The sequence below is a fragment of the Camelus dromedarius genome, chromosome 12 (assembly GCF_036321535.1).
Source record: "Camelus dromedarius isolate mCamDro1 chromosome 12, mCamDro1.pat, whole genome shotgun sequence".
NCBI classification, from domain to species: domain Eukaryota; kingdom Metazoa; phylum Chordata; class Mammalia; order Artiodactyla; family Camelidae; genus Camelus; species Camelus dromedarius.
In genome coordinates, this window is record NC_087447.1 from 301,108 (window position 1) to 328,216 (window position 27,109).

Below are 27,109 nucleotides of genomic sequence, written 5' to 3' on the forward strand. Positions count from 1 at the left end.
TGTGTGTACAACCTACCGTCTGAGCCTTGGCCAGGTAACACCATCACGTCTCTGCAGTGAGGCAGTACTCTCCCGTGTTTGGGGCTTTATGCACACCCCTGGTTATACCTTCTCGTGTGGAAGTTTGGGGAATGGCCTCCGTGCATGGATACCCGGTTGCCTTGATGGCTGGAGAATGCAGGGTTGTGTGCCCTGCCGTGTTCACTGTCCTGTCCTCCCTACTTCACTGGACAGAAGCCTTGCTTTTGTCCATCCCATTGAACCTCCATAGCCACCTTAATTGAGAACTTTCAGGAGGCATACACCATTCTGGCTTTGCCCCGTAGGGATGTTTTCTTCCACGAATTAGAGTGAGCACCAATGAACAGGTGATCAGAAATCTCTCCTCACCCCTAGGAGAGCTAGATGACTCCACAGCCAGTGCAGTTTCAGCTCAGTGCACTCACCTGACTCATTGGCCAAGGTGGTTCTGGATTATCATGTAGCCTGTGATTACCTGCTTGCTGAGCAAGGAGGTGTCTGTGCAATAACAAACACCTATTGCTACACGTGGACAGATGCCTCTGGGGAGGAGATACCCAGTTACATAAAATTAGAGCAAGCACATTGGCTGCAGCAAATTGCACCTGACAACCCACTGTCTTTTTATTTATTCAGCTGGATACCTTCAGGGCTGGACTCCTGGCTTAGCACCATTTTGGAAACTGGGTTTACTATGTTGTTTTTAATTCTGCTCTGTACACTGATTCTGCAGTATACTGCACCTACTATTTGTCAAATCTTTGGGAAAATGACATACCTAATGAGATTGTGGCGCTAACTCAGTGCTTTGAAGTAATTTCTAGCACTTACAACCGTTTACCTAAATACGGACTTTTAACAAGAAATTCCTGAGGGTTCTCCCTACTACCTTTATTTGCTACTCAAATGCTGCCTCATGAGGTTTCTGATTTACGTGCTCTGCCTCTGAGATGGGACATGATGACCAGAAAAGGTCCTTCCTGGCACTGAGGGACAAAACCACTGCATGCAGAGGTCCTGACTACTTGACTGGTGATCCTCCTGAGGTAGGATCTTCATCAAAAGGGGAAAATGTGGAATTAAGGAAGTTACGCCACAGTTGGAGTCAGGACAGCCCTGTAAGGGGAGCTCTCACACCTGCCATGCATCCTCAATTACTGCAAAGAGAAAAAGAGTCCCCTATGCCTCTGACAGGAAGGCGCCTCTACCTACAACCAATCAGGAAGAAGGAAATCCCTCTGCACCCCAGGACAGCCCAGCCAATCCAGGCCTGCAGCGGCCCCGCCCACGGGGAGCCTCCGTACTCTGGGCTGCCGGCTCCTGCAGCTCCCCCTTCTGCCTGTAAAGGCAGGTTCCCTCCCTTGGTCTCTGGATTTGCCTGCGGCCCAGCGCGGTTCGGAGGTCCAGAATTGCCGTTCCTCTGCTATTCCTGAGTGAACCCGCCTTTGCTGGTGAAATAACTGGCGGTTTTATTATCACAGTTGACGACAGCCGTGTACACGTTTTCATTTCTCTGGTGGCTATACCTAGGCGTGGACGTGCTGGGTCACACGGTAACTCCTTTTCAGTTGCTGCCGGACTGTTTTTCAGATGGCTCAGGGCCCTGTCTGTGTTAACAACTTGAGTCAATTTTGAAATCAGCGCGTGTACTCCTTTCTTAAGAACTACCCTCTGGCCACCAAGAGGACCCCATAGGCTGGAGTCCGGAGCCCCCAGTGGAGACTGGGGGGGGGGGGGGGGGGAGACACACCTGAGTCTGGCGGGTCAGGAAAGGCCTGGGCGGGAGGGCCTGGGGCGGGGCTCGCGCAAGCTGCCCGGCTAGAGGAGGGTCTGGGCAGCCCTGCGCTGGGTACTGAGAGACGCCGCGCCTCCCGCCCACGCGCTGGTTACCTAGCAACCAGGCAGCATCCCTCCCAGCAAGCACCGCTTCGAACGCAAGACACTGGAGACTACGAGTCCCTGCATGCCCCGCGGCCCGGGCGCGCGGACTACAAGTCCCACAACGCATCGCCTGTCCTCTCCTGGCCGCCCCCCGCCCCTGCGCTCCCGAGACCCTGCGGAGCGAGCGCGCGACCCCTTCCCGACGCTCCCCGCGCCGAGTGCGGCGCGGTCTCGCGGTGACTCGGGAGCGTGGGGGCGAGGCCCGGAGGAGCGGCTGGGCCGGGGCGCCATGCGGCGGTGCGAGCGCGGCGGCGCCGAGGGGCAGCGGCCGGGGTCCCCCGTGCCCGTGGGCAAGGCCTCGCTGGAGGAGCCGCCGGACGGCGCGCCCGCGGGCCGAGCGGGCGGGCCGGGCGCGGGCCGCCGCAGCAACGAGTCCGAGGTCTACGACGACGGCACCAACACCTTCTTCTGGTGAGGGACGCGGTTCGCTCCGCTGCCGGGATGAGGGGTGCCCGCGGGACGCGGGGCGGCCCAGCGCCTCCTGTGCGCGCTGCCCCAGAGGGAGGGCTGGAGGTGAGGGGGGCAGGGAACTCGACTCGCGGTCTACAGAATCCTTTAGCAGTTTAACGTATACCCGAGGAGATACTTTTGCTTGGGAAAAGTGATCCTGAGGCTGCAGAATCCCGCCGGCTTAATCTTGTCTCTGCAAAGTGTTCGCCCCACCGAGAAGCACGAGGGAGGAATGAGCGCAAAAAGGGCAGCCAGTGAGACGACAGGAAGCCTCAAAGAGCAGATGGAAGGACCCAGCGAGACTCCAGGGGTGCAGTTCTTCTCTCAAGCTCCTCGTGCTTCCTCCCAGTTGGTGGGCGAAAACCCACCTTTAGCGGGATCCCCATTCTAACAGGGAGACTTCCGTCCTCTAACAGAGGGAATGCCCGGGGGACCCCGGGACCAGCCTCCTCCCAGCCCCAGCCCCTTTTCCTGGGAGGACTTTGCACAGAAGTCACCTCAGAAAGAGTTTTCCTGACCTCCCATCCAAAATTCACTTCTGCCCTCCATGCGTTGCCTTGGAGAGTGCTTGTGCTGCCTGAGGTTATCTTCTGCTCCCCCAGCGCGTGGCGGGAACAGCTCACTGCGTGCCAGGAGCTCAGGGGGCGTTTGTGGAGTAAAGGTGCTTCTTCTCTTTAGTTGTCCTTGGCAGGCCAGCTCTTTGACCCCTGCACAGCTAAGTCCTAGACAAGCCTTGGGGTCAGGCTGTCCTCTAGTCGGCCTCCAGGGGCAGCCCCTCCCTGCCAGGGCCCCTGTTGGAAGACTTCATGATGTTGCTTTAGGCTGAGTTTGGCACTTTTGTGCTTGAAGATCCAGGAACAGCTTGGGACCAACAGGTCCCAGGCGTGGCTCCTCCACCTGATGGCTTAGTGACCTTGGGCTGCCCTTCACCTGCCTGAGCTTCCCTTTCCTTGTTAGGGAGACAAACCCCATACACTAGAAAGCCTGCTTCATGGGAGGAGGCCTGTGGCTGTTCTTTGCGGCTCAGTTCATGTCCGGCTGAAGTTGAGTTGTGTAGTGGGCTCCGGGGACAGGGGGAGAGTCAGTGTGGCTTTGGCCCCCAGGGAGCTCATGGTGCCCAGATGGACGTGTGGTGTCTGGCAGGAATGCCACGCGGTAACAGCTCTGCAGAGTTGTGGGGCTGCCAAAGGAGGTGTGATCTGGAGGTGAGGAGAGCCTGAACGGTTCAGGGAGGCAGTACGGGGCCAGCGGTGTCCTGGTTGTGTCTGACCCGGGAGAGACGGGTTGGGCAGTCCTGTGTCTGCCTGGCTGTGGAGGGAGAGAGAGACAGATGCCCTCCTCAGTGGGGGTGTGGCCCCAGAGCTGGTGGCCCTGCTGGACATCCTGTAAGTGGCTCAGGCCTGTCAGCTGCCCTGCCCCGCCCCCTCAGCCCGCAGCCCTGCTGGCGGCCACTGGAGGCAGGTCCTGGTGCGGCGGCCAGGCTTGCTTCGCTTCTTTCCCGTTCAGTGCAGGTTTCGGGGTGCTGGTTGCTGTTCTAGGGATACACAGAACTAAACGAGCTTAGATTCTGGCGCACACCTGGACCCCCAAGGGCACGGTGTGTCGTGGTGCTCACAGAATCCCGAGGGCACACCCCTCACCTGGGGCCGTGGAAAGCGTGTGCTGGTTTTTTAGAAGCACAGACAGGTGACGCTCGGGTCCCTGTAGCTGAGCTTACCGCAGGGAGGGCTGATGGGGGCCAGGAAGGCTTCTGAGGGCGACTGGACTGTCAGTTTCAGGTTCCTGCTCGGAGGTCTCCCGGGGGGGTGTCTCCGCCCTCCGCCCCCTGCCCCCCGCCCCTGGGTAGAGGTGGGCTGGTGTGTGGGGCTCTTGCCTGCCTGTGCAGGGGAAGGGGCGTCGCGTTTCCTCAAGGCAGGCAGGTAACCAGATGCCTGCCTGGTGAGAACTGCTTATTTTTCCTGGCAGGGTCTAGCTGCTTACCTTTTTCTGAGTCTCTAGTCGTTGGCTTGCTGTATTGGGATTTAAAAACTCTTATTTTGTGTTTTAGAGAATCTTAATAATGAATGTTCCAAAAAATTAATATAAAGGCTAAAGTGTATGTATTTGTAGAAATGACTGTGTTCCAAAATTACTCACAATATCTCTTGCCTGGTTGAAAACCTTCTTTTTAGGGTTTTCATTTTCAAAGAAACTTGGGCTTCTTGGGGGCCAGTGACAGTGGTTGTGGTGGGCCACGTATGAGGACGTGGAGTTTCTTTGTCATTACCAGCCGCAGAGCGTGGAGTCCAAGGCTGGATTCCCCCAAACCGGGCCTGAGGGAGGGACCAGAGGTGGCATGGACACTGCTCCTCTGCCTGTTGTGGTGTCGTCAGTGGGGACGTCAGGGGAAGCATCCAAGACCACAGACACAGGAGCTGTGGGCAGACATGGCACCTTGTATGGTCCAACAGGCTTTCAGGATGCTCTTGGGGACTCGATGCCCCGAACAGGTGCTTCCAAACATTGCCGTCTGTGGGCGGGAGGAAGGTTACCAGGAGCCAGGGACAGCATGGGTGGTGGTGACATTTTGGCAGTGCTCTTGTCCGCAGGTGTCCGACAGCACGGAGCCTTCGCTGAGCACGCTTAGTGATTCACGGAGCTCTCCTGTCAGCAGCACATCTGCGGTAGCCAGGAGAACGTGTGGGCGGATTTTAGATGCCCCGGGTTCTGGAAGACGCCTTCCCCAGACATTGTGGCTTGGGCTTTGCCCGCTTCACCCACATCTGGGAAGCATGCCTTGTCCGCTGATGCCTTTTTGGTTGGCTGGTCTGAAGGCCAGGGGTTGGTGGCCCCAGTTGCCTCTTGCAGGCCTGTGACAGGCTCCGGTCTTGGCCTTTCCTGGACGAGTCTCATAGCCACACCTGCTTGTCTTCACTGCGTGGCTCGCAGGCTGTTTTCCCGTGTACTCAGCATAATGGGCTTGCTCGTCTCTAGAGGGGCTGGAGGCCGGTCGGGTGTGTCCACGCCCCCCCCTTCCCGGCCCTGTCCACAGAGACCCACCACTGCCCCTCTCGTCCTGGGCCTGGATCCTGCGTTCTCTGTTAGCCACTCGGCCAGAGGGTGCGTCTGTCTTCCTGGGCTCCATGGCAGTGGAGGTGGAACGAGGCTGAGGCCAGGCCCGGCGCTTGGGAGGGGCCGGGAGTCTCCCTGCAGGTCTGAGGTCCCTCACGGCGGCTCTGGTGTTGTTGCTGGGTGGGCCCCTTGTGGCACAGTCTGTGTGCTGGTTGGTGTCTGAGATCCTTACACTTAACTGTCAGGGCCACCGTTTCATGCCTCGTCTCTGCTCCCGCTCTTCCGTCCCTCCTGCCTTGGTTTAGTTCCGCATTTCACCTGACTACGTTCCCGGGTCACAGTGACCGTTCCCGAGCTCTCCCTGTCCAGGACTGCCGCTCTGCCATCAGGTCCGTGCGGCTCCCCCCTGCGCTGGCGGCCCCGTGGGACAGTGTCCATGAGGGTGGCTCCCCCTCTGCCAGGCCTTCCTTCCTGGCTGCCTGGCTTCCTGGTCTGATTTCCCTTCTGTCTGGAGGACTTCCTGCAGCAGCTCTTTTGGAGCGGTCTGCTGGCCCTGGACTCTGCTTCCTCCTCCATCCACAACTGTTTGGTTCATCTGCGTTCCTGAAGGGTATTTTTGCTGGATGTGGGACCCTGGTTTAACGTTTCTCTCAGTGGAGGCCGCTGACCCGCGTGCTCCACCCACCCCTGGCAGGCATGTCTGGAGGCCTGGAGCTGGACGCCCCAGCTCTGAGCAGTGCTGCGCTGTCACGTTGGGCTGGCCTGGGTTCCACGTCCTGTCCCATCTGTCAGCTGGCCTGCTGTCTGTACCTTCTGGGCAGGTCCAGAATCCAGCCACTCCCAGCAGCCCCATCACCTGCACCCCTCCCCCCTTGCCGGGGCCCCTGGGGTTAGCCGCGCTCTGCTGTCGGCCCTGCAGTGGCTCTCGCTCTGCCGAGGTTCTTCCGAGCCTCCTGCCACGCTGCCCCCCGTTTCTGGGACTGGCTAGGCCCGCCCGCGCTGCTGGCCTGGCCCTGTCCCTGTCCCCAGGCGTCCACCCTGGGTGAGGGCCTCCCTAGTTCCACGCTCGCCCACTTTGTTTTCCCCACATCCATCCTGTTTCTCTCGCAGTTCAGCTCAGGCAGGCAGGTTTGGGGTTTGTTGGCACGTGCCAGTACTCTGGACCACTTACTGTCTGTGTCACTTGGGACCTCTCGCCCTGGGTCTTGTCACCTCACAGTGAGGGTTTGTGAGGTGATGCAGGTGTGCTCGAGCCGTTCCCAGCGGGGTTCAGACCCCAGGCCCCCGCCGCTGAGCTGTGTGACCTTGACACTGCATTTACCAGCTGTGACCAACCTCGGGGCCAAGGTGATGAAGAGGCCCATGCGTTGTCACTGTCAACCTTGTGATCCGGATGCCTTTGGCCCCTCATGGGTTCTCAGTGACTCCCGTTCTCCCTGCTAACATCTGATGTCCCCTGCAGGGAGGAAAGGGTGGGCGGTGTCCTGGGCCCAGGAGCCAGCTGAGCTCGCCAGTTCCCTCTCTTTTTAGGCTTAGGCAGAGGTTGAGTTTCTGGGTCACCGCGTCCAGGGCACCGTAGGAGTGAAGGTCTGAAATAGGATCTTATGAAGCAGTCTCTGTGTTGTAATTATTCCACAGGCCTTTCGGGCAGTGAAATGTTTACAGAGTTCAGCTGAGGTTTTCCTGAGGGTCCCTATGGCCTAGGACTCAAATGTGAATGTATTTATGTTGAATTGTACTAAAATAGTTAAAATAGAAGTTTTGTTCACTTCTAACAATTTTAAATGCCCAGTATTGTGAAATGTGGTAAAAGAATGCACTGTTTTCTTAGCTTGGGGCTAATTTATCTAAACATGGCTGTCTTTGTTTTTGTTTCCATAAAGAAAATAAAATTTAATTGAAGGGCAGGAAATAACACCTAAATGGGAGATGTTCCTTGTCTTGTGGATGGGGAACTCTTGGTATTATTCGCCTACCAATTCTTCCCGCACTAATTTATAAATTCAGTGCAATTCTAATTAGAATCCTAATAGAATCATTTGTGGCCACTGTCGGACTGATGTCAAAAGTTAAAGTGTGAATAAATATGCGAGAATGAAAAGGCTGGGGAGGTAAGAGGGTTGGGCTGCCAGATGTCAGGTCTTAGGTCTCAGGTCTGCAGCCCCACCCTTGCTTTTTAAAAAATATCACTTGAATTGGGGTAGGATTTCACTGGATGACACACACCCACCTGAGTCCACATCCCTTGAGTTACACACCATGCGCACTGCCAGGGGTGGGGGGAACGTCCCGCCGCTGGGAAGCTGCTGTTCCCTGGCCCCCCTTGTGAGTCATCGCAGACGGCAGGTGTCTTTCAGGGCTGGCTCTGTGGGCGTAGCGTTCACGTCCACACACAGGTCTGAGTGGACACGTCCTCTTTTCCCTTGAGTAAACGCTCTGGGCTGAGGCGGGGTGATGGGGAAGCCTGTGTGACTGTCAGAGCTGTGAGCTGCTCTAGCCCCTGTGCCGTGTGCAGCCCCCTCCCTCGTGACGCCGGAGTGCAGTTGCTCCGTGTCCCTGCCGGCGCTTGAGCCTTCCTGTGCTGCACGCTTGCTTTCACTGTGGCTGGTGAGGCCGCACGTCTGTGTGCCGTTGGCCATTTGTTTACCTTTTCCTTTGAAGTGTGTGTGCAGTCTTTTGTCCTTTTTTTTTTTTCGAGATTGTTAGTCTGTTGTTGGGTTGTAAGAGTTCTTTATGTTTCTGGATACAGAGGCCTTTGTCAGACACGTGTACTGTGAATGTCTTCTCACAGTTTGTGGTTTGCTTTTTCATTTCTTTAGTGTATGTTTCATGGTGGGAGACAGGGAGCTAACTCTTGGTGGCAGGTCCTCTGCTCGGCTCGATGCTTCTGTGTGTTTGTTCACTTGATCTTCGTGGTGTCCTTCAGGGGCTGGGGGCATCCTCAGCTAGAAATGGAGGGGTTACAGTGTCTCTCCAAAGACATGCTCTGCTCCTTGGGTGTAGGAACTGGGCCTCTGCCTCCTTTGCAGGCAGCTGTTGAAATGGAGAGGGGCCCAGGCGAGGGTGTGACTCAGGCAGTGTGCAGGCTGGTACTTGGCGCTTGTGGGCCCTGTTTCCAGGTGAGGCCCGCCCACTGGCTGCTGAGAGCCAGCCTCCTTCCTCCCACATCAGGGCTCTGAAAGCTAATACGGAAGGGGCCAGACAGAGGTGAGGAGCCTGCCCTCGCTCCAGCCACGCAGCCGTCTCTCAGCCAGGTCTCCTGGGTGTTCAGCAGCAGTCTGCCCGCCCGTCTTGCTTGGGGCCTCAGAGCCCCTCTCTGCCTCCTGTCCTCCACTGTCCTTGCGGTCTCCCATATGTGCTCATTTCATGCACCAGAGGTCGGTCTCAGCCCGGCCTTACTCCGTGAATAGAGCTGTGTTAACCTGCTGCCTGGTCTCTCCTACAAGAGATGCCAGCTCCAGGCACCTGGGGCGTGCTGGCGTGATGGACAGACTGGACAGGGTGACACAGCACACGCAGAGTGTGTAGCTCATGGTCAGTGAGCTCCCTCCCCTGGTGGCATGTCATGAGTGTGGGGTGGTGCTTTCTGGACCTGATGTGGCCATGTGCTTGCCTTTCAGGCGGGCCCACACCCTGACGGTGCTTTTCATCCTCACCTGTGTGCTGGGCTACGTGACTCTGCTGGAGGAGACGCCACGGGACACGGCCTACAACACCAAGAGGTACCGGGCTGCCGGAGGTTGGGTGGGGTACTCACTCCCTCAGGCTGGCCAGGGGTCTGGGGACCAGCCTCCACTGCATGCCCGGAGCATCCTGCCCGTCCCTGGGGCCCCACCAGCACATCTCCCATGTGATCTGCAGGTCATGCTGCATTTGCACATGTGAGACCAGAATGTGCTGCGGCAGCTCCCCCGACGGGGTTCAGGTCAGTTCCCACAGGGACCAGCTTCCCCACACACCCAACACTCAACACTCTAGGCACTGTGAGTGTCCTGCAGGTCAGCCCAGTCTGGACACAGTCCCCCAGACAGCGCCAGACCCCAGGGTTACGGCCGCAGTCCTGCAGGACAGCCCCACCTCCACCCCCAGGACCCCAGTAGCAAGTCCCGGTTGTCCTGTGCTTCTGACTGACTGGCTGTGAGTCAGTTTCCCACCACCCCCTCCTCTTTGATTAATTTGTTAGAGCAGTTTACAGAACTCAGAGAATACGTTACTTACTTACTTTGAAAAGTTTATCCTAAAAACATGTAACCGAGGAACAGCCAGGTGGGAAGGACGTGTGGGACGAGATGTTGGGAAGGGCCTGGAGCGCCAGCCCCGCCCCCCCACGCCCCAGGTGGGCCGCTTTCTAGAACCCACTCAGTTCACCAGCCCCATCCTTCTGGATTTTAGAGAGGCCCCTCGCATAGCAGGGTTGATTAGAATCCTTGGCCGTTGGTGATTGGCCCAGTCTGTGCCCCGCCCCCAGAGGTCTGGGGTGGCACTGAGCTCTGACCCCCCTAATCGTGTGGTTGGTTCTCCTGGCAGCCAGCTCCCATCCAGAGGACACCTTGAGAACCTCAGCACTCTGGAAATTCCAGCTCTGGCCAGAAACAGATGAAGCCCAAATACATACGTGTTATAAATCACAGTGTCGCAGAGACTGAGTTGGGTGGGATGTACGGGTTTTTGTGAGGCCAGGGAAGGTTCCCACCAGCTGGCACCATCCTTCCACACTCTGTCGATACCAAGGCTCTTGGAAAATTTTAAACTGGCTTTGAGAGTCTGGTGGCCCATCTCGAGCTGGGCAGGAAGAGGGAGGTCTTTCTGTGTTGTCTCCAGAAGTAGATGAGCTGATGGGGTGCACCCTTCGCCAGAATCCCACGGATTCTGGGGCCAGTCTCAGAGGTGCAGGAGGAAGATTTGCTGGCTTCAGTACTCGTTTCTGTGGGTTTTCTACACTGGACGGATTTGCTGCTCCCTCAGGTTGCATGAGGCCCCCGTTGCTCTTCCAGTCCCGGGGCCCAGCCCCGCCTGCTCTGGTGGGGCAGGCGGAGGAGGCCAGGCGTGGACAGAGGCCTGGAGGGGCCAGGAGACTGCTGGTCGGCCAGCCTCGGGTGGTGGGACTGGGCTTGCGCGCCGTCGGCCCCTGCCGGGCTTGAGGTGAGCACCGTTTGGTACATCCTGCTGGACACCAGGGGGCTCCCACCAGGCTGTGGTGTGGGGTCTCCATGCTGCAGCGGGTGTGTCCAGGGGAGTCGGCTCAGGCCCCTGAGGACTCCCAGTGACTCACGTCCTGCCCTCACCCATGAGGCGCAGGTGTCCCGCCCGTGCTCCAGCTCCCAGCTCCACGCTCGCTGGGGCTTCCTCCTGCCATTGCCTCCGGCTCCCGTCGGCATTGCTGGGTCTTCCTCTTTATTCTCGTCTGCGGGTGAGTCGTGAAGCCTTGCTGCCCGGGGTCCTGCGCTGCGACCCAGGCCCAGGGGCTGCGGGCTCAGGCTGCCCATGTTGAGGAGGAGGCTTATTGGCTGTGTCCGGGGCCCACCTCCTCGTCCTGTACTGGCCTTCCTCCTGAGCTGTCCCTGCCCGAGAGAGGCCAGGATGGTGAGCACAGAAGGGGCCACCCAGACAGCGACAGGGACGCCTGGACCCTCTCCAGGGGTCCCCTGGGTGAGTTCATTGAACGAGGGGCTGGGGGAAGGCAGGTGGCTAGGAATTTGAGGGCCCCCAGACACATTCTGCTCTAAAGTTCTGTGCTCTGTGGACACAGGGCATCATAGTGCACGGTCTCTGGGGCCCAAAGGGGCTGCCCTCCCTGCCCTGTGGTGCTGCTGGTGGTGCCTGGAATCCACCCAGCGCCTCCTGGGAGCCCCTGCCCCACCCTCAACTCCCGAGGCTCTGCTACTGCCTGCAGGGGCGTGCTCTTGTGAGCATTGGTACATGGCTGTGTGTGTGCAGAGTCCTCCCCCATGCCAGCATGTCTGCCTGAGCTGCGACAGGCGCTCCAGGGGCAGCCCCCACCCGGGCCCCCAGGGGCTTGGGGAGGCTGCCCGGCAGACTTATTTTTATTATGTCAGAGCTCTCGCTGGAAGGTTTTATACATATAAAACGCTTCCTAAAGATTGTACGTATTTTCAAAAATAATATTTATGTTGTTAAAAATTTAGGAAATTGGTTAGTTTTCTTTAAGCTTCCGATTTCAGCTTGTGTGTCATCATTCTTGTTACAGAACTCACAAGTTCTGTCACTTTGAGGGAGTGGTTTTCTTCCAAGTCACCTTATTGACATGTGATTTCATGTGGCATGTAGTGCCCACGTCTGTCCCGCCGCCTCTGAGCGCTGCAGTCAGTCTGCTGCCACCCCGGGCACCCCCGCCGGCCACGTGCGGCCCTTCCTGCCTGTCCTGCAGCCTTGCCCAGCACACAGCCCCTGTCTGCCACCTCCCACCCAGCACCCTGCTGTGCCCGCCAGTGGCTGTTCTGGCCTCCTGCTGAGGGTGGCCCCGTTTGGACACACCGCGGTTTGTTGACCCATTTGTCTGTTGGTGACATTGGGGCGTTTGTATTAGTGTACATGTTACATATGTGAGTGTGTGAATGAGTCTACACCTGTGAAGTGTGAATCAATTTTGCACTTTTACACCAGAGAGAGCACAGCTGGGGAAGAGCAGAGTCAGGGCTGACTGCCTGGTCAGGACGGGGCGCCGACTGCATTGGTCAGGATGGGGAGCCAGCACGAGGCACGACAAGACAGTCGACAGGACAGGACAGAGCCTAGAAACGACCCTCACAGACGGGGCCAGGCGCCCGGGACGGAGAAGAGGCAGTTCAGAGCAGAAGGGGGAGTCTTTTCAACAAGGTGGGCCTGGAGTGACCAGACATCCACTTGGAAAGAGAGTCTAGACATAGACTTTACATGTTTCACAGTGATTGATTTGAAATGGATTATAGACTTAAATGAAAAATAGAAAACTGTAAAACTTCTTGAGGAAAACATGGGAGAAAGTCTGGTGACGTTGATTTGGTGATGACTTTTTAGATAGAATACCAAAAGCAGGATCCATGGAAGAGAAGACAGGCGCCCTGTACTCTGCGGGGTTGGGGGGTGTGCAGAGGGTATAACTGTAAATACCTCATTATCCTACTCCGAACACCTTTGGCAAAATACCTTCATTAAAACTGAAAACTTCTGCTCTGCAGAACTTGTTGTTAAGGCAATGAAAAGACAAGCCATAGGCTGGTAGTAAGGAAGTATTTGCTGAACACACATCTGAAGAAGTACTTGCACTGTGCAGCGACCTCCTAAAGCCCACGGTGGGGAAGCCAGCAGCGCAGGGCAAACTGGGCAGGCGATCTGCACGGACACCAGAGGTCACACACGAGGAGGCGCTCACATCACCTGGCAGGGAGGTGCCGCCTGCACCTCAGGAGCCCCGCGGCGTGAACCCAGCAGCACCGCGGGCTGGTGAGGCTGTGGAGCCACAGACGCTCCCCCATCGCTGGTGGGGTGCACATGGGGCTGCCGCTCCGGGGGACAGCTTGGAGTCCCTCGTGGAACCAGACACTCCTGCCATGAGGTCCATCGGTTGTGCTCCTTGGTGTTTACCCAGAGCAGCTGAAATTTCCCCACACAGAAACCTGCACACGGGTGTTCATAGGAGCAACCAAGACGTCCCTCATGGGTGAGTGGGCAGACACACGAGGACACTTGTTCGATGGACTCACTAAGCAGTGAGGGGAATGAGCTGTCGAGCTGTGGAGACATGGATGAAGCTTAAATGCAGGTTGCTGAGTGAGAGAAGCTGTCTGAGAAGGGGACGTGCCGTATGAGTCCAGCTCTGTGATGTGCTGGAAAAGGCAAGCTGTGCGATGATGAAAGGATCAGTGGTTTCCAGGGCAGAGGGAGAATGAGTAGGTGGAGTGTGGGATTTTTTAGGGATTTTTTGAAACTGCTGTGTGTGATATTGTAATGGAGAATACATGCCCTTGTGTCTTTGTCAAAACCGTGGGACTTTAATGTATGCAGATTGAATCACGCTCCTTGGAGAAACGGCCGGTGCCAGGGCCGGGGCAGGGGAGCCCAGGGTGGGCCTGGAGCGTCTCCTTGGCAGCCCTCACAGAGATGTGTGTCCCAGAGGTACAGAAGCTGAATAAAAGAGCTCCCAGCAGCCAAAGCTGGAACAATTTGAGCAACAAAATCAACAGTAATCTCGAATGATAACCCAAAGTGTAACGTAGACATCCATGAGGCCGTGTTGATAGAAGAAACGGTCGAATGTGTGAGTCGGGGAGAAGACAAGTCTCCCACGCAGAGGATGTCCCCTCAGGCTGTGCAGAGGGCCTCCCTTCCGAGGGTGCGGTGTGGCGGGGTGGGGCACCTCGACACCCACCCGAGCATCGAGAATCAGCGGTGGCGTGTCCTATGAGGGTGTGGCGCGGGCGGCCCCTCACACCTGTGGTCTTCTGCTCAGCCAGCAGCTGGCAGCCTTAACTAGGGACTTCACAGCCCTCTGCCCAGCCTCTCAGACCAGGGACAGTCTGAGGATCCGCACAGCCCAGAGGAGCTGAAGGAGACATGATGACTGATTGCCATGGGGGTCTGGAGTGGGGTCCTGGGGCAGAAAAGGGACATGAAGTAAAAACCGAGGAAATCTGAAAGCACTGCCGACTTCGGTGTATCAGCGTCGGTTCGCTAACTGACAGAGGTGCCCTCCTGACAGTAGAGGGGCTGGGCTTGGGGAGTGTGGGAAGCTCTATACTGTCTTGGCAAATTTTCTGTTCTAAAATTAAAAGGTTACTTTAATGTGTAATTTAGTCACTTTTCTTTAAAAGTCAGTCCTCCTGGACAACAAGTTTTCCCGCAAAATCTTAGATGTTACAGTAGGATGTGCACCCGAGGTCAGGGTCGTGGGCTGACCCGGGAGGGACAGGCCGCTCAGCACCGCGTGGCGTAGGCCTCTCCTTAGTTCCGTCCTTGTGGTGTCTCCATGTGTCACCCCCAGCTCTGAGGCCGTCTCGCAGTGGACCCGACAGTGGCCTCACTGGACAGCTGCCCCTTTCATAGGGCGGGAGGGTATCTAACAACCCTTTCAATGGGTTCTGGGAAGGTGCCTGCCATCCCCCAGGCAGCCCTGTGTGGACCTTCCACACCCACCCACCGCTGGCACTGAGCCCGGGGCGGGGCGCTAGTGAGAGCTGGCTCTGTGTGGCCAGCGCCCAGCCCGTCCCCTGCCATCACAGCAGCCCCGCAGGACCGGGTGCGGCGGCCCCAGTGGGGCGCGCCGTTGGGCCCCCAGCCCTACCACCCTTCCATCGTAGGGCTTCAGTGACGCTGAATCATCAAGTACGGGGTTTCAGGCGGCTTTTGTTGTGTGTTTGTTTTAATGTGAAGCACGTCTTGGTGGTGAGGCCCCTGATGGCGTGAGTAACTCCTGGCCCCCAGTGGAAGGGCCTTCTTCCGAGGGCACTGCTGCCTCTGGGTGGTTGGAGCTGGTCTGGGCTGCTGAGGCCCCCTGGCCTCCCTGCTTCCGTCCCCTCTGCCCTGGGGTCAGGGGCTGTCACCACAGTGGGCGTCCTGGGGGTCCCTCCCACCTCCTGCCTGGGAGGAACCGACAGGGGCTTGGTGCTTACGTACACTGAGGGGCTGTTTGTTCTTTATTTGCAGAGGTATTGTGGCCAGTATTTTGGTTTTCTTATGTTTTGGAGTCACACAAGCTAAAGACGGGCCATTTTCCAGACCTCATCCAGGTAACTCGCCAATTCCCTTTCCGTGTGTGCCCGCGTGGCAGTTCTGTTCTGAGGGTTGCTCTGTGTCTACTGCTGCGTGTGCGTGTCCTGGCCCCCTTTCCTGGCCCCCGGCCAGCCACGCAAGTGGCCGGTGAGGAGGGTGGGCGAGGGGCTTTCAGACCTGTCTCCAGGTCTCTTCCTGTGGCCGCTGGACCTCCTTGGGGCCCTCCTCTGTCCTCCCACTCTTCGCCCTGTCCTGCATCTGTCCTGGCCCTTCTGTCCCGTCTCTGCCCACTCTGCCTCAGTCAGGGCCGTTCTCCTGCAGATGGAGGTACCCCTGGGGCTGTCCAGTGGCATTGGGGTGGGCTCGAGCTGGTGGCTCTGCCGTCAGCTGTGAGGTGCCCACCCTGCTGTTGGGGGCTCCCCAGGTGGCGACTGCAGCAAGGTTTCTGTCTCTGCCCCCCACCCCCACCCTGAAGTTGTGGGGCCTTCTAACCATGCCGGGCGTCCCCTCAGAGCTGGAAGGCATGGCTCAGGCCCCCCAGCATGTCTGGGGTCCCAGCCTCACTGAGGGATTGTCTCTGAGGGCAGGGGGTGGTCGGTCTCCTGAAGGGTCACAACTTAGTGATACGTTTCTTTTCTGTCTCAGTAAAGGTGTGTATTTATTGTAGAACATTTTGAAAATACAATTTTTAAATTTAAATAAAAAGCACTCACAATAACCACTGCTCAGTTTCGGTGTGTCTATATGTGTGTACATACGCAGCTGTGAAAAATTGGCATCACACCATACGTGTGGTTTTATATTGTGCATTTTTCCCTTCAGGTTTAACAAGCATTTTCTCATTCATTTTTTATGCAACAGCTGGAGTTTTGGTGGCTGCTTGTTTAGCCGTCGTTTGAATGTACAGCAACCTACTGAGCCAGTCCGGTGTCATTTTATGTGTAGAGTTTCCAGTTTTATTGTAATAAACCAGGCTGTAGTAGGTTTCCACACATAGACCTGTGTGTACATACGATCATTCATGTGACGAAAGTTCCAGGAGGGGAAGTGGCGAATTAAGGGTGTGAGTGTTTGCGCCTGATGGTTGCCCTCTGGAAAAGGTGTGTGCACCCAGCGGCCGGTGTGCACCTGGGGCTCGTGGGATTGAGCGAGGCGCCGGGGTGTCCTGAACCGGGCGGGGGCTCGCCATCTGCTCTGTCCTGGTGGTGCCTGGTGGGGACCAGGGTGCTGGGTGAAGCCTGTGTGGTCCCGACTGCAGGGCCTGCTCTACCTGCTCAGTGGTCTAGGCGCATCCAGTCTTGATGGGGGGGGGGGGGCTCCTAGCCAGAGCAGTGGGAGAGTGAGGTGAAGTGTAAGAACCACCAAAACCACAGTGAAAAGCCAGGTTTAAGTGCTGTCAGATCGAGCTGGAAGGAAGAGAAGGGCTGCTGGAAACGCACCCAGTGCTTGTCTGCGGTGATGCACTGTGCTGGGCGGAGCTGTGAGCAGGACTGGCAGGCGGGCCCGGGGGTGCCTCGGGGCTCCAGCTTCAAGTCTTCCTTGTCTGAAAGCTCTCACCAGGGCCCCTCTGGGCCTAGTGGGCATCAAGCCGGCTCCCCTTCGGCAGAGGGCAGTGTGGTGCTTTCTGGGTCTGTTTTCTGAGCTTTGCTCTTCAGTTGCTGTTTCTCTGCTGACCTTGATCAATTAATGAGGGAGCTCGTCCTGGAACATCGTCTTTCGGATGTCTTGTCTCGGTAGCCTGGTGGTTGGCGAGAAACCCTCAGGGTCTCAAATCAGGTTACACTAGAAGTGGCTCTGGGGTCAGTCCCGGGCTGCACGCTGAGGGGCCAGGGAGGAGGGCTTTCTGGCCCCAAAAGGTGGTGCTTTGGGGTCTCCGCCCACACCCCGCCCCCCCGGGCCTGGGCCCTGGTAGCCACGAGGGAAGCTGACACGAGGCCCCAGGTCTGCCTGTCTGGGGGTGCTTTATTTGGAAGCTTGAATTGGCTATAGGTCCAGATGGGACTGGCCCATCTGTGGCTCCCTCTGAAAGCTGGAGTAAGTATGAATGTTTCCAGTGCTGCTAAGGTGGCCAGATTAGATGTTTAGGAGGAAAATAGGAGTGTTGGGTTGGGGAGGGGTTGGGCTCTGAGTCAGGAAACCAACTTCAGGAGTCTCGGGGGTGGTCCAGGGAGAGATGGCAGCTGTGGAGCAGAGACCCCGGCCGTGGGGCACCTAGGTGTTTGGGGTGGGGTGGGCGGGTCTGGGACCCTGGTGGCTCTGCAGGCCGAGTGTGACGGGGAGTCTGGGGGCCGTACGGGGGACGTCGGGCAGTGACGGTGCCATTGCAGATGCGAGACGCGTCTTCGTGGGAGGAGGCTGACTGTCACCAAGTCACCTCCCTGCCACCCGCTACCTGCTGCTGCAGCTCTTGAACCAGGGAGTTTTCTAGGCTTCTCCCATCCTTAAGGGCGCGAAGAATAAGTTTGTCACCTCAGCCGTGTGTCTCCCGTGTCTCAGAATGTTAGTCAGCTTCCCTGAAAACTGGCCACGTCAGTGAATCTCTGTGGCCGCTTCTCCCGGCAGGTAGGTCAGACACAGGCCTGAGGGCCCTGTGTGCCTTCCGTGAGCCGCTGCCCAGGGAGCCACCTGGCGCCTCTCAGCTCACCCGCTGGAGCTGAGGTGCGAGGGCCCGTGGCGGACACGGGCGAATGCAGACTTCCCTGGGGAGGCCATGGCCCAGCCTTGGGTCTCCAGTTTGTGGGCGGGCCCGGTTTGTTCAAGATGAATTAGCTTTTGCAGGTAGGCTGGTGGGTTTCTAGTGGACATAAGCCTAGGGAAATCAGATACCTTAGGCCTTTGTTCACAGGTTTATGAAGAGTCTTGGACGGTTCTAGACCTTCCCCTTCTTGTTCCCTCATCCCCCAGTGGGAAGTTGAGCCTTCTGTGTGAGAGCATGGAAAGCAGATGGTGAGCGAGAAGAGGAATTCTGAGGGACACCTCTTTCTGTCTCCAACTTTGTTGAAATATAGCTGACACATACCGTGTAAGTTTAAGGTATACGGTATGACGATTTGATGCACATATATCGCAAAATTAATACTCCAGTGGGGTTAGTTGTCACCTCACGTAATCCTAGCTGCTTCTGTGGTGAGAACATTTAAGATCTACTCTCTCAGCAACTCTAAGTATAGAGTGCAGCCCTGCTGGTCACCGGAGGGCAGGCTCTTAAGACTGCTGATTGAGGCTTAAGACAGTTTCCTAAAACAAATCGTTATTACCAAATTGGTTTTATCCCGGGAGTTCGGGAATGGTTTAACACTAGAAAATTTGTTAATACCATTCATCACATTAACACTGAGGGAAAAAGTAGATCCTCGTATAAACTTTCATACTCATTTTTGATGGAAGCATAGTGCATTAGAATTAAAAGATTATCTTAACATGGTGGAAGGTGTCCACCAAAACCCTGCGGACTTACTTCACAATGAAAGTAAACACAAGGCAGGAGCGCTTGCCGCCCCTCTCTGTCCTCTGAGCTGCAGGGAGACGAGCAAAGGAGGTGGGAGGCCCAGGGACGGGCACGCAGTCCGGGGAGAATGTGCTCACCTCTGACCGAGATCTTGCTTTGTGAAGTGTCTACCGGGGGCCCGAGAGGGGCCTGGACCGGGGCCCGCGCGTGTCCAGGAGCCGCACGGGGGGACGGGACAGCCAGGTTCCAGCAGGGCTGGCGCCCCTAATGCCTCTGTGTTCTGTGTCTTTGCAGCTTATTGGAGGTTCTGGCTCTGCGTTAGTGTGGTCTACGAGCTGTTCCTCATCTTTATACTCTTCCAGGTAAGCGGCTTTTCTGGGTTATGAACTGTGGGAATTAGGTGAGTGAAAGGTGGCAGAGAAGGCTTTGCATGTCAGCCCCTCCCCGGCTCTGACGGGTGGCAGGGCTGGACCCTGTCCCGGTGGGCAGAGGTTGCGGAGGGAAGGTGGGAACTGTCGCCTTTACCAGTCTCTTCTCGGCGGCATGGGCCTCTGGGCCCGCTGTGCTGTGTGGGTCGGAGGGATGATGCGTTGGGAGGCAGGCACCTGGTGGGTAGTCTCTGCTTTGAGTTGCAGGTGCTTCATCTGAGCGCCAGGCCGCACCCTGGGGGGAGCACCGCTGACCCCTGACACGGGCGCTCTGGGTGTTGGAGGTGGACCTGGGGCCCGTGGCTGCACATTTTGTTTCTGGCTTTGTGGCTTCCCTCCCTCCTGCACACGTTTACAGGTGGTCAGGGTGAAGGGTGGAGACTCACTTCCTCAGTAGATAAACCTTGGATCAGGATTTGTTGCCACTAGTGTCCATTTGAGTAATCCTCCTTGTTCTGCTTAACCCAGGGAACCACATTTGGTGGTGGTCTTCAGTCATCAGTCTCAGCTCTGCCGGTGACGGCAGGGCTGTGTATTGTCACAGAGACATGTGCACGGCGCTGTTCACCTGCGCGGACACCACAGCTGGGCATGGAGCAGTCTTGTCACCCAGCCCCCCTCGGGCGCCCTGGGCAGCTGCATGGCCCCCGGCCCTCCCCCAGCAGCACAGCGTTGTCTCTTGGAGAGTCTCCTGTGGATGGAACTGCGCGGAATTCATCCAGGCTGCGTGCCGCCAACACCCGCTCCTTGTTCTTGCGAGGGGTCCCTGGCAGGTGTGCTGCCATCGTTCCCGGTGTCGGGGACACTGTGTTGTGTCGAGTTTGGGCAAATATGAGTGGGGCTGCTCTGAGCCCTCCTGTACAGGCTTTTGTGTGAACCTGAGCGTTTATTTCTTGAGGGCAAACACACATGTTAGGTGTCTGTTTCGCTTTCCGGGTCACTGCGGGCTGCTCTCCGGGGTGGCGGTGTCCCTGCCGTCGCCAGGATGCTTTGCTTTAGTGAGTGTCTCGTCACGGATGTAAGTGCTTCCAGAGTGGCCAGTAGTTCTGGCTGGCCGGTGCTTCACGAGCCGTGACACGTCCTTTTTGGGGAAGTATTCGTCTTTTGCCCTTCTTAATAATTGGGTGGTTTGTTTTTGTAATGTCTGGTTATGGCAGCTTTTTACATAGTTCTGATGCCAGGTCCTTTATTGACGGGTGATTTAAAATATTTTCTCCAGGCCTGTCGCTGGTCCCTCATTCCTTACCAGTGGCTTTTGTTGTGTCTTTTCTTTTTGTGCTTTGATGTCATGTCTAAGATTTCTTTGACACCAGGTTAAGATTTTTTCTTGTATTCTAAAACCCACATGGTCTTCTATTTTGCATGAGATTGCCCATTCATTGAGATATTTTACATTGAGATTGTCCACTGAGTTTTTTTACATTTTGTCTTGAAGTAATTACAGATTCACAAGAAGTTGTGAAAAGTTGTACGGGTATGTCTCATGTTCCTTCACCCAGTTCCCCAGTATTTTGCATAAATACAGGACAGTATCAAACCAGGAAAGTGGTATTGGTGCCGTCCACAGAGCTTGTCCGTCCAGTTTTACACACATGCACGCACACACACGTCTGTATGTAGAAGTGCTTAATTTTTTATAGTTTTATTCCAGTGTGTTTAATTAAAATTTTTTAAAATTGTAGTAAAAAAACATAACATACAATTTATAATATTAACCATCCTTAAGTGCACAGCTCAGTGGCATGAAGCACAGCCACACTGTTGTGTGACCAGCACACCATCATCTCCAGAACTTGTTCCTCTCCCCAAACTGACGCTCTGTCCCCATTAAACATGCGCTCCCCTCCCCAGCCCCGCCCACCCCCCTCTGTGGATCTGATTCCCCAGGGGACCCCATGTGAGTGGGGTCGCACAGGACCTGTCCTTCCGTGTCTGGTTCATTCCACTGAGCACCACGTCCCCAAGGCCCATCGTGCTGTAGCTGGGCCAGAATGCCCTTCTTACGGCTGAGTAGTGGTCCATCATGTGGATGGGCCACGCTGTGTCCACTCACCATGCTGTGTGGACACTTGGGCCCCCTCCACCTCTCGGCTGCTGTGAGGAGCCCCGCATGGACGTGGGCAGAAGGATCTGCCCGAGTCCCTGCCCTCCATCGCTGTGAGGACACACCCCGACGAGGCAGCGCCGAGTGAGTCCGTGCTCAGCCTTCAGAGCAGCTGCCGCACTGTCCGCCACGGCGGCTGTGCTCATTCCACATCCCCACCAGCAGCGCCCAAGATTCCAGTTTCTCCATGGTCTGGCCAACACTTCTTATTTTACCTTTTTTTCTCTGTTTTTTTTGGTGTGACGTGGTAAATGGTATCTCGTGTGGTTTGACTTGTGTTTCCCTGGTGCCTGGTGATGCTCAGCGTATTTCATGTGCCTGTTGGACATTTGTATGTCTTCTTTGTAGACCAGCTTTTGTTCTGATTGATTTCTCATGGTCCGTATTTTGTTCCTTTATTTAAAATTAACTTTATTGTAAAGCAGATCACGGAACTGTGAAGTTAGTGCAGGGTTCCCATCAGCCCTGCACCCAGCTCTCCTGTGGTGAACGTGGGCTATTGTCCATCACCCCCTTCTTACCTGAGCCCCCCACGCCCCTGCGGGACGCTCTCCATGTGCGGCTCCTTCACCTCCTTCTGTGGTTTTCGGAGTCTACCTTTTGTGCTTCCTCTGTTCAGTTTATTCCTGAGGGTTTCACTCTTTTTGATGCTGTCGTAAGTGAAATGTCGTCATTTCGTGCTGGTCTGCTCATTTCTGGCGTCTGGAAGTGCAGCTTGTTCTGTCTGTGGACCTGTGTCCTGCAGCCTGTCTGCGCCTGCCGGTCCATCCCAACAGCTCTGCTGTCTGGCGGGCCTGACTGCTCCCTGCGCAGGCTTACGTCTGCAGCAGGGAGATTCCTGCCTCTCCCTTCGCAGCCTGGGTGTCTGTCTGTCCTTCTCTGGCCTCCCTGCCCAGCGGCAGCCTCACCACCCCTCGTCTTGGTTGGTTGCCCTGCCCTCCCCAGGCCGCTTGTCCTGGGAGGAGGGCCCCCTCTTCCTCGTTGGTTGAGTGTGTTTATCTTGGGAGGTGTTGGAGTTCGTCCAGTGCTGCTTCTGCGTCCAGTGAGATGTGTGGGTTCTCCCTTTGTTGAGATGACATACTGCGTTGATTCATTTTCTTATTTTGAGCCAGCTTAGCATTCCTGGGATAAATCCCACTTGGGCGTGGTGTATGGCCCTTTTTATATAGTGCTGGATTCAGTTTCCTAGTATTCTGTTGAGGATTTTTGCGTCTGTATTCATAAGACACACTGTGGTTTGCCTGTAATGTCTGGCTTTTTGGTTTTGGTATCCAGGTTGCTGGGGGTTTGTCCGGTGTTTCTCTCATGATCTGACACATGATTCTGACTTGGTGCCAACCCCGACCCCTGGCTGAGGGGTGTCCGTCTCGTCCCCCTCCACGCCGCGCCCTCGGGAGGGAGGTCCCGCTGCACAGCTTGAGGGGAGAGCTTCTGCTTGGGAGACTTGTTTCTTCTCCCCGACTCATGTTTTCCGTCATGTCTTGTACCAGCACGGCCTCACGGACATCTGTGTTGCACTCTGGGTTATAATTCAATACTTGGTTGATTTTGTTGCTCAAATTGCTTTGGCCACTGGGAGATTTCACACACCACGTCGTCGTGGGTTCTTGGTGTTTTGTTTTGTCTTGTGTTTCTGAGCACCTCCTCTCTGGGGAGTCCCTGCCCCAGCCCTGGAATCGGCCGTTTCTCCAAGGAGCCTGGTTCCTTTCTTGGAGGATGGTCTTAGGAACCAGGACCTGGGCCCTCTTGGCCGACAGCAGGGAGACGTGTGGGTCCTGACGGGTGTGTCTGCAGATGTTTTAGAAACAGCCGGTTCAGGGTGCCCCTGCTGCCCAAGCTGCCGGCTGCTAGCCACCGGCCTCCCGCCTCCCTCTCCAGGGAGCCACATCACACGGGGGCCCAAGGGATCAGCCGGCCTCACCGGCCTTTGCTGGAGTGGAGGGTCGTGGTCTGGACCTCTGACTTTCTTGGGTCGTGAGCCTTCAGATGCCCCGATGTAGAGACTTTCTATGCTTGACCAGCTGTTCACCTCCCTGGGGGTTGAGTATCCAGGGGTCTGACCCTGCAGACCCGGCCTCCAGAGCCGAGTCCAAGAGGCCATCCCTCTGACTCGGGAATGTGGCGCTGTTGTCAGCCCCTCAGATCCAGTGTTACCCGGGTCACATGGGGTGATGTCAGTTGCTCGTGGTGTCACCTCCATGGTGTGACAAGTTGCAGGTCTAAGTGCCATCTGCCCACACACACCATGGATGACTTTGTCAGCCCAGCCTGAGCCTCCTCCCCGCTGCATCCCTCAGCTGGTACTTGGGCAGGATCCTGGGGACAGGGTCCTGATGACGGGTGCCCTGGGGCCCCTCCTCTGGAGGGGGGCCCAGAGGGAAGAGTGGGCGTGGCTGCTCAGAGGGACTCCTCTTCCGCCGGGTGCAACCCCAAAGCCCACTTCATGCCAAGCCCAGAGGAGCACTCAGCTAATGCTGGCGTCTGGGAAAGGCTATCCGGCCATCATGTGAAGAAGTGTGTCCCAGGAAGGCCACTACTCTGTGGGGTCTGGGCCCTGAAGGGTCTTGGGGAAGAGAGGTGGGGAGACTGGTGATCTGAGCCCCCGACGGGATGTGCTCCTGTAACCCCCCTTGGCAAGGTCCCGTGGGGATGTCACCTCGGACTGGGGAAGCCCCTGATCTGCCGGGCCCAAGGTTGGGGGTGGTGCTGAGACTGGGTGCTTCCCCTTGCGGTCGAGGGGTGCTGTCCGCACACCACAGTCCTCAGCCCCTAACACGGGTGCTGGCCTTGCAGACTGTCCAGGACGGCCGCCAGTTTCTGAAGTATGTTGACCCCAGGCTGGGGGTCCCACTGCCAGAGAGGGACTATGGGGGCAACTGCCTCATCTATGACCCAGACAATAAGACCGACCCCTTCCACAATGTCTGGGTGAGTGTCCAGAGGGGTAACTGGGCATCAGGAGCTCCGGAAACCGAGTCGTCTGTGGATTGGATGGGGTGGGGCAGCATGAGCCCCAGCAGGTGCTGGCCCCTCCTTCCTGACCTGGGGCTCTCCTCGGCTCAGCGCCCTCCTGGAGTGGTGTGAGGACCGAGGGTGGGGACGCCCTCCCAGCTGTGGCAGGGTCACCTCCCAGCTCACGATTGGGGCCCAAGCACCAGGATGGGGGCCAAGCATGTGGGGTAGGGGGACCCTGAATGGGATGGGGGGCTGAGCACGAGGCCTATGTCCTTCCCCTCACAGGACAAGCTGGACGGCTTTGTGCCTGCACACTTTATTGGCTGGTACCTGAAGGTAGGCACCTCCTCATTGTGCAGAACACCTGGTTTCGGGTCAGTCATGGAGGACAGGTGGGCTGTCTGGAGGGTCTGTAAGACTACTTGGGCTCAGGGTCCTAACCGGGCCGAGCATCCTGGGCGTGCCACAGTGGCTACTGAAGAGCAAAGCAGAGGGGCAGCCGGGAGGCCTCTCGCCCCCATTCTTGCTGGCCCCCAGCAGCTGAGCCTGAGGGCCGACCTCACATGCCCTCAGCTTGGGGACGCAAGTAGACACACCTGAGAGCTGCCTGAAGGTCTTACATCGGGGTGCTTGGGGACTGGTGCGCCTTTGCTGATGCCTCAGCTGAGGGTGCTGCGGGCTGGGTAGGAGGGAGGCCTGGGAGGGCTGTCTGTGGGGGCCCGTTGCGGGCTGACGCATGGCTGGCCCGCAGACCCTGATGATCCGGGACTGGTGGATGTGCACGATCGTAAGCGTGGTGTTTGAGTTCCTGGAATACAGCCTGGAGCACCAGCTGCCCAACTTCAGCGAGTGCTGGTGGGACCACGTAGGTGCCTGCTGCCCGCCTGCCCACTGAGCCCCGTGTCCCTGACCCGGGCCCGCCACACCATCGCTGGGGGAGGCACATGGCGCAGGCTCCCCTTGGACCGGGCCGGACGGAGTTGGGTCTGTGGCACCCACCTCCCCCGGCTCCCGCCCCCAGTGGATCATGGACGTGCTCGTCTGCAACGGGCTGGGCATCTACTGCGGCATGAAGACCCTCGAGTGGCTGTCCCTGAAGACGTACAAGTGGCAGGGCCTCTGGAACATCCCAACCTACAAGTACGTCCCAGGAGCCACCCTGCCCCACAGGGCCTCGGCGTCCCTGCCGGCCCTTCTCCGGACCACCCCGCCCTGGCCGCCCTCCCTGGGGGAAGTGGCCCAGGAAGAGGCCTGGGGGCGGGGCGGGGCGGTGGCAGTGCCGCCCCAGGTGACAGCCCTGGTTCTAGGGGCAAGATGAAGAGGATCGCCTTCCAGTTCACGCCCTACAGCTGGGTGCGCTTCGAGTGGAAGCCCGCGTCCAGTCTGCGCCGCTGGCTGGCCGTGTGCGGCATCGTCCTGGTGGTAAGGCTGGCGGCCTCCCGCGCGCGGCCCCCGGGCACCGGGCTCACCCCCACCCTCCTCTGCCCCCAGTTTTTGTTGGCAGAACTGAACACGTTCTACTTGAAGTTCGTGCTGTGGCTGCCCCCCGAGCACTGCCTGGTCCTCCTGCGGCTGGTCTTCTTCGTCAACGTGGGCGGCGTGGCCATGCGGGAGATCTACGACTTCATGGACGACCCGTGAGGGCCGCGGGGGCCGGGGAGGCACGGGGGGGAGCCGGTGCTGCCCCTCGGGCCGAGCTGGCCTGCACGCCCTCAGCCGACGCCTCCCCTGCAGGAAGCCCCACAAGAAGCTGGGCCAGCAGGCCTGGCTGGTGGCGGCCATCACGGTCACGGAGCTGCTCATCGTGGTCAAGTATGACCCGCAGACGCTCACGCTGTCCCTGCCCTTCTACATCTCGCAGTGCTGGACGCTCGGCTCCGTGCTCGCCCTCACCTGGACCGTCTGGCGCTTCTTCCTGCGGTGAGCCCGCACGCCACGGCCCTGCGCCTCCGGGCCTCTCCCCGGTCGGGTCCGAGGCGCCAGGCCCTGCGCGGCTCGGCTCTGCCCTGCCCGCGCTGGCACCCGCGGGGGGCGCGTCCGCGGGGCAGTGGCAGGGACCTCCAGGGCCCAGCTGGTGGTGACGCGGCCCCCGCTGCCACCAGGGACATCACCCTGAGGTACAAGGAGACCCGGCGGCAGAAGCAGCGGAGCAGGGCCGACGGCAGTGTGGACGGCGGTGTGGACGGGCATGGGCACCCGCCTGGGCCGGACGACTCCTTGGGGCCCGAGGAGGCCGCGAGGGAGGGGGTGCCGGCTCCAAATTGAGAACGGACGCTGCGCCTCAGCCGCGTGGAGCCCGGGCCCGCCGCCCTCCATCTGCTGGGATTCCCGCTGGGCCTCAGCCCTCAAGGTTTTCTTTTCCTTTTCTCCCACATGCACAGTGGGGCCAGGCACGTGTGTGTGTGTGTGTTGGGGGGGTTGTGCGTGCGGTCGTGTGGGCGTGCGTGCGTGCGTGCGTGCGTGGCAGCGTGAGTGCTCCTGGCTCCTGAGGCTCTGGGGCTCGCCCTGGGCCACGGCCTCCCCTTTCTGCGCAGTCAGCCCGCCAGCCTCGTCCGCACTAGGCCTTGGCACCCACTGAGCGGCTCGGCCCGAGCGGCAGCTTCGCGGTGCCCCTGCGGGCCCCACGACTCCCCTGGCAGCCCGTGCAAAGGATGATCACCCGGGAGCGCCCTGCGGCCGCTGAGAAAGGGCAGATCCTTCACTTGGGGGCTTTCACCTGACCTTCAGACCTGGAGGGTGTGTGGCCGGGGCTGGGGGTGGGGTCAGATACTCCAAGGCCTGGCATCCTGGTGGGTCGTGGGGTCTCCGTGCCCCCAGAGTTGACCTCATCCCCACGAGCAAACAGAACAAATAAAAGCCACGGTGAAGGTCTGTCGCTCTGCGTCTCCTCGCTGCCCTCTTCCTGTCGCCGCCAAGCCCTGCAAGGTGCCCAGGACCCTGGCTTCCACACACCCCCACTGGAAGGAAGCAGGTGGCCTCTTGCTAACCCGCTGCCCTCACCTC

At 58.0% G+C, this 27,109-nt stretch overlaps 1 protein-coding gene and 1 long non-coding RNA gene across 4 annotated transcripts; both read left to right on the forward strand.

The window, feature by feature from the left end:
- The first annotated feature begins 1,969 nt into the window (after window positions 1-1,969).
- Window positions 1,970-26,981, forward strand: LOC105106485 (phosphatidylserine synthase 2). Of its 3 annotated transcripts, none has more exons than XM_031448376.2 (12): window positions 1,970-2,373; window positions 9,084-9,185; window positions 15,106-15,188; window positions 18,914-18,981; window positions 23,945-24,079; window positions 24,392-24,442; window positions 24,858-24,971; window positions 25,128-25,246; window positions 25,414-25,528; window positions 25,598-25,743; window positions 25,841-26,026; window positions 26,209-26,981. In XM_031448376.2, the coding sequence occupies exons 1-12, from the start codon at window positions 1,985-1,987 to the stop codon at window positions 26,369-26,371; spliced, it is 1,671 nt and encodes a 556-aa protein (XP_031304236.2). In that variant the 5' UTR covers window positions 1,970-1,984; the 3' UTR covers window positions 26,372-26,981. The 3 variants fall into 3 exon arrangements, with proteins under 3 accessions (XP_031304236.2, XP_064348017.1, XP_064348018.1); XM_064491947.1 differs by having other exon boundaries at window positions 25,634-25,743; XM_064491948.1 differs by lacking the exon at window positions 23,945-24,079.
- Window positions 9,196-14,251, forward strand: LOC135322620 (uncharacterized). Its single transcript, XR_010383272.1, has 2 exons — window positions 9,196-9,388; window positions 9,991-14,251. It is a non-coding gene; the product is annotated as an uncharacterized LOC135322620 (long non-coding RNA).
- Window positions 26,982-27,109: the final 128 nt, after the last annotated feature.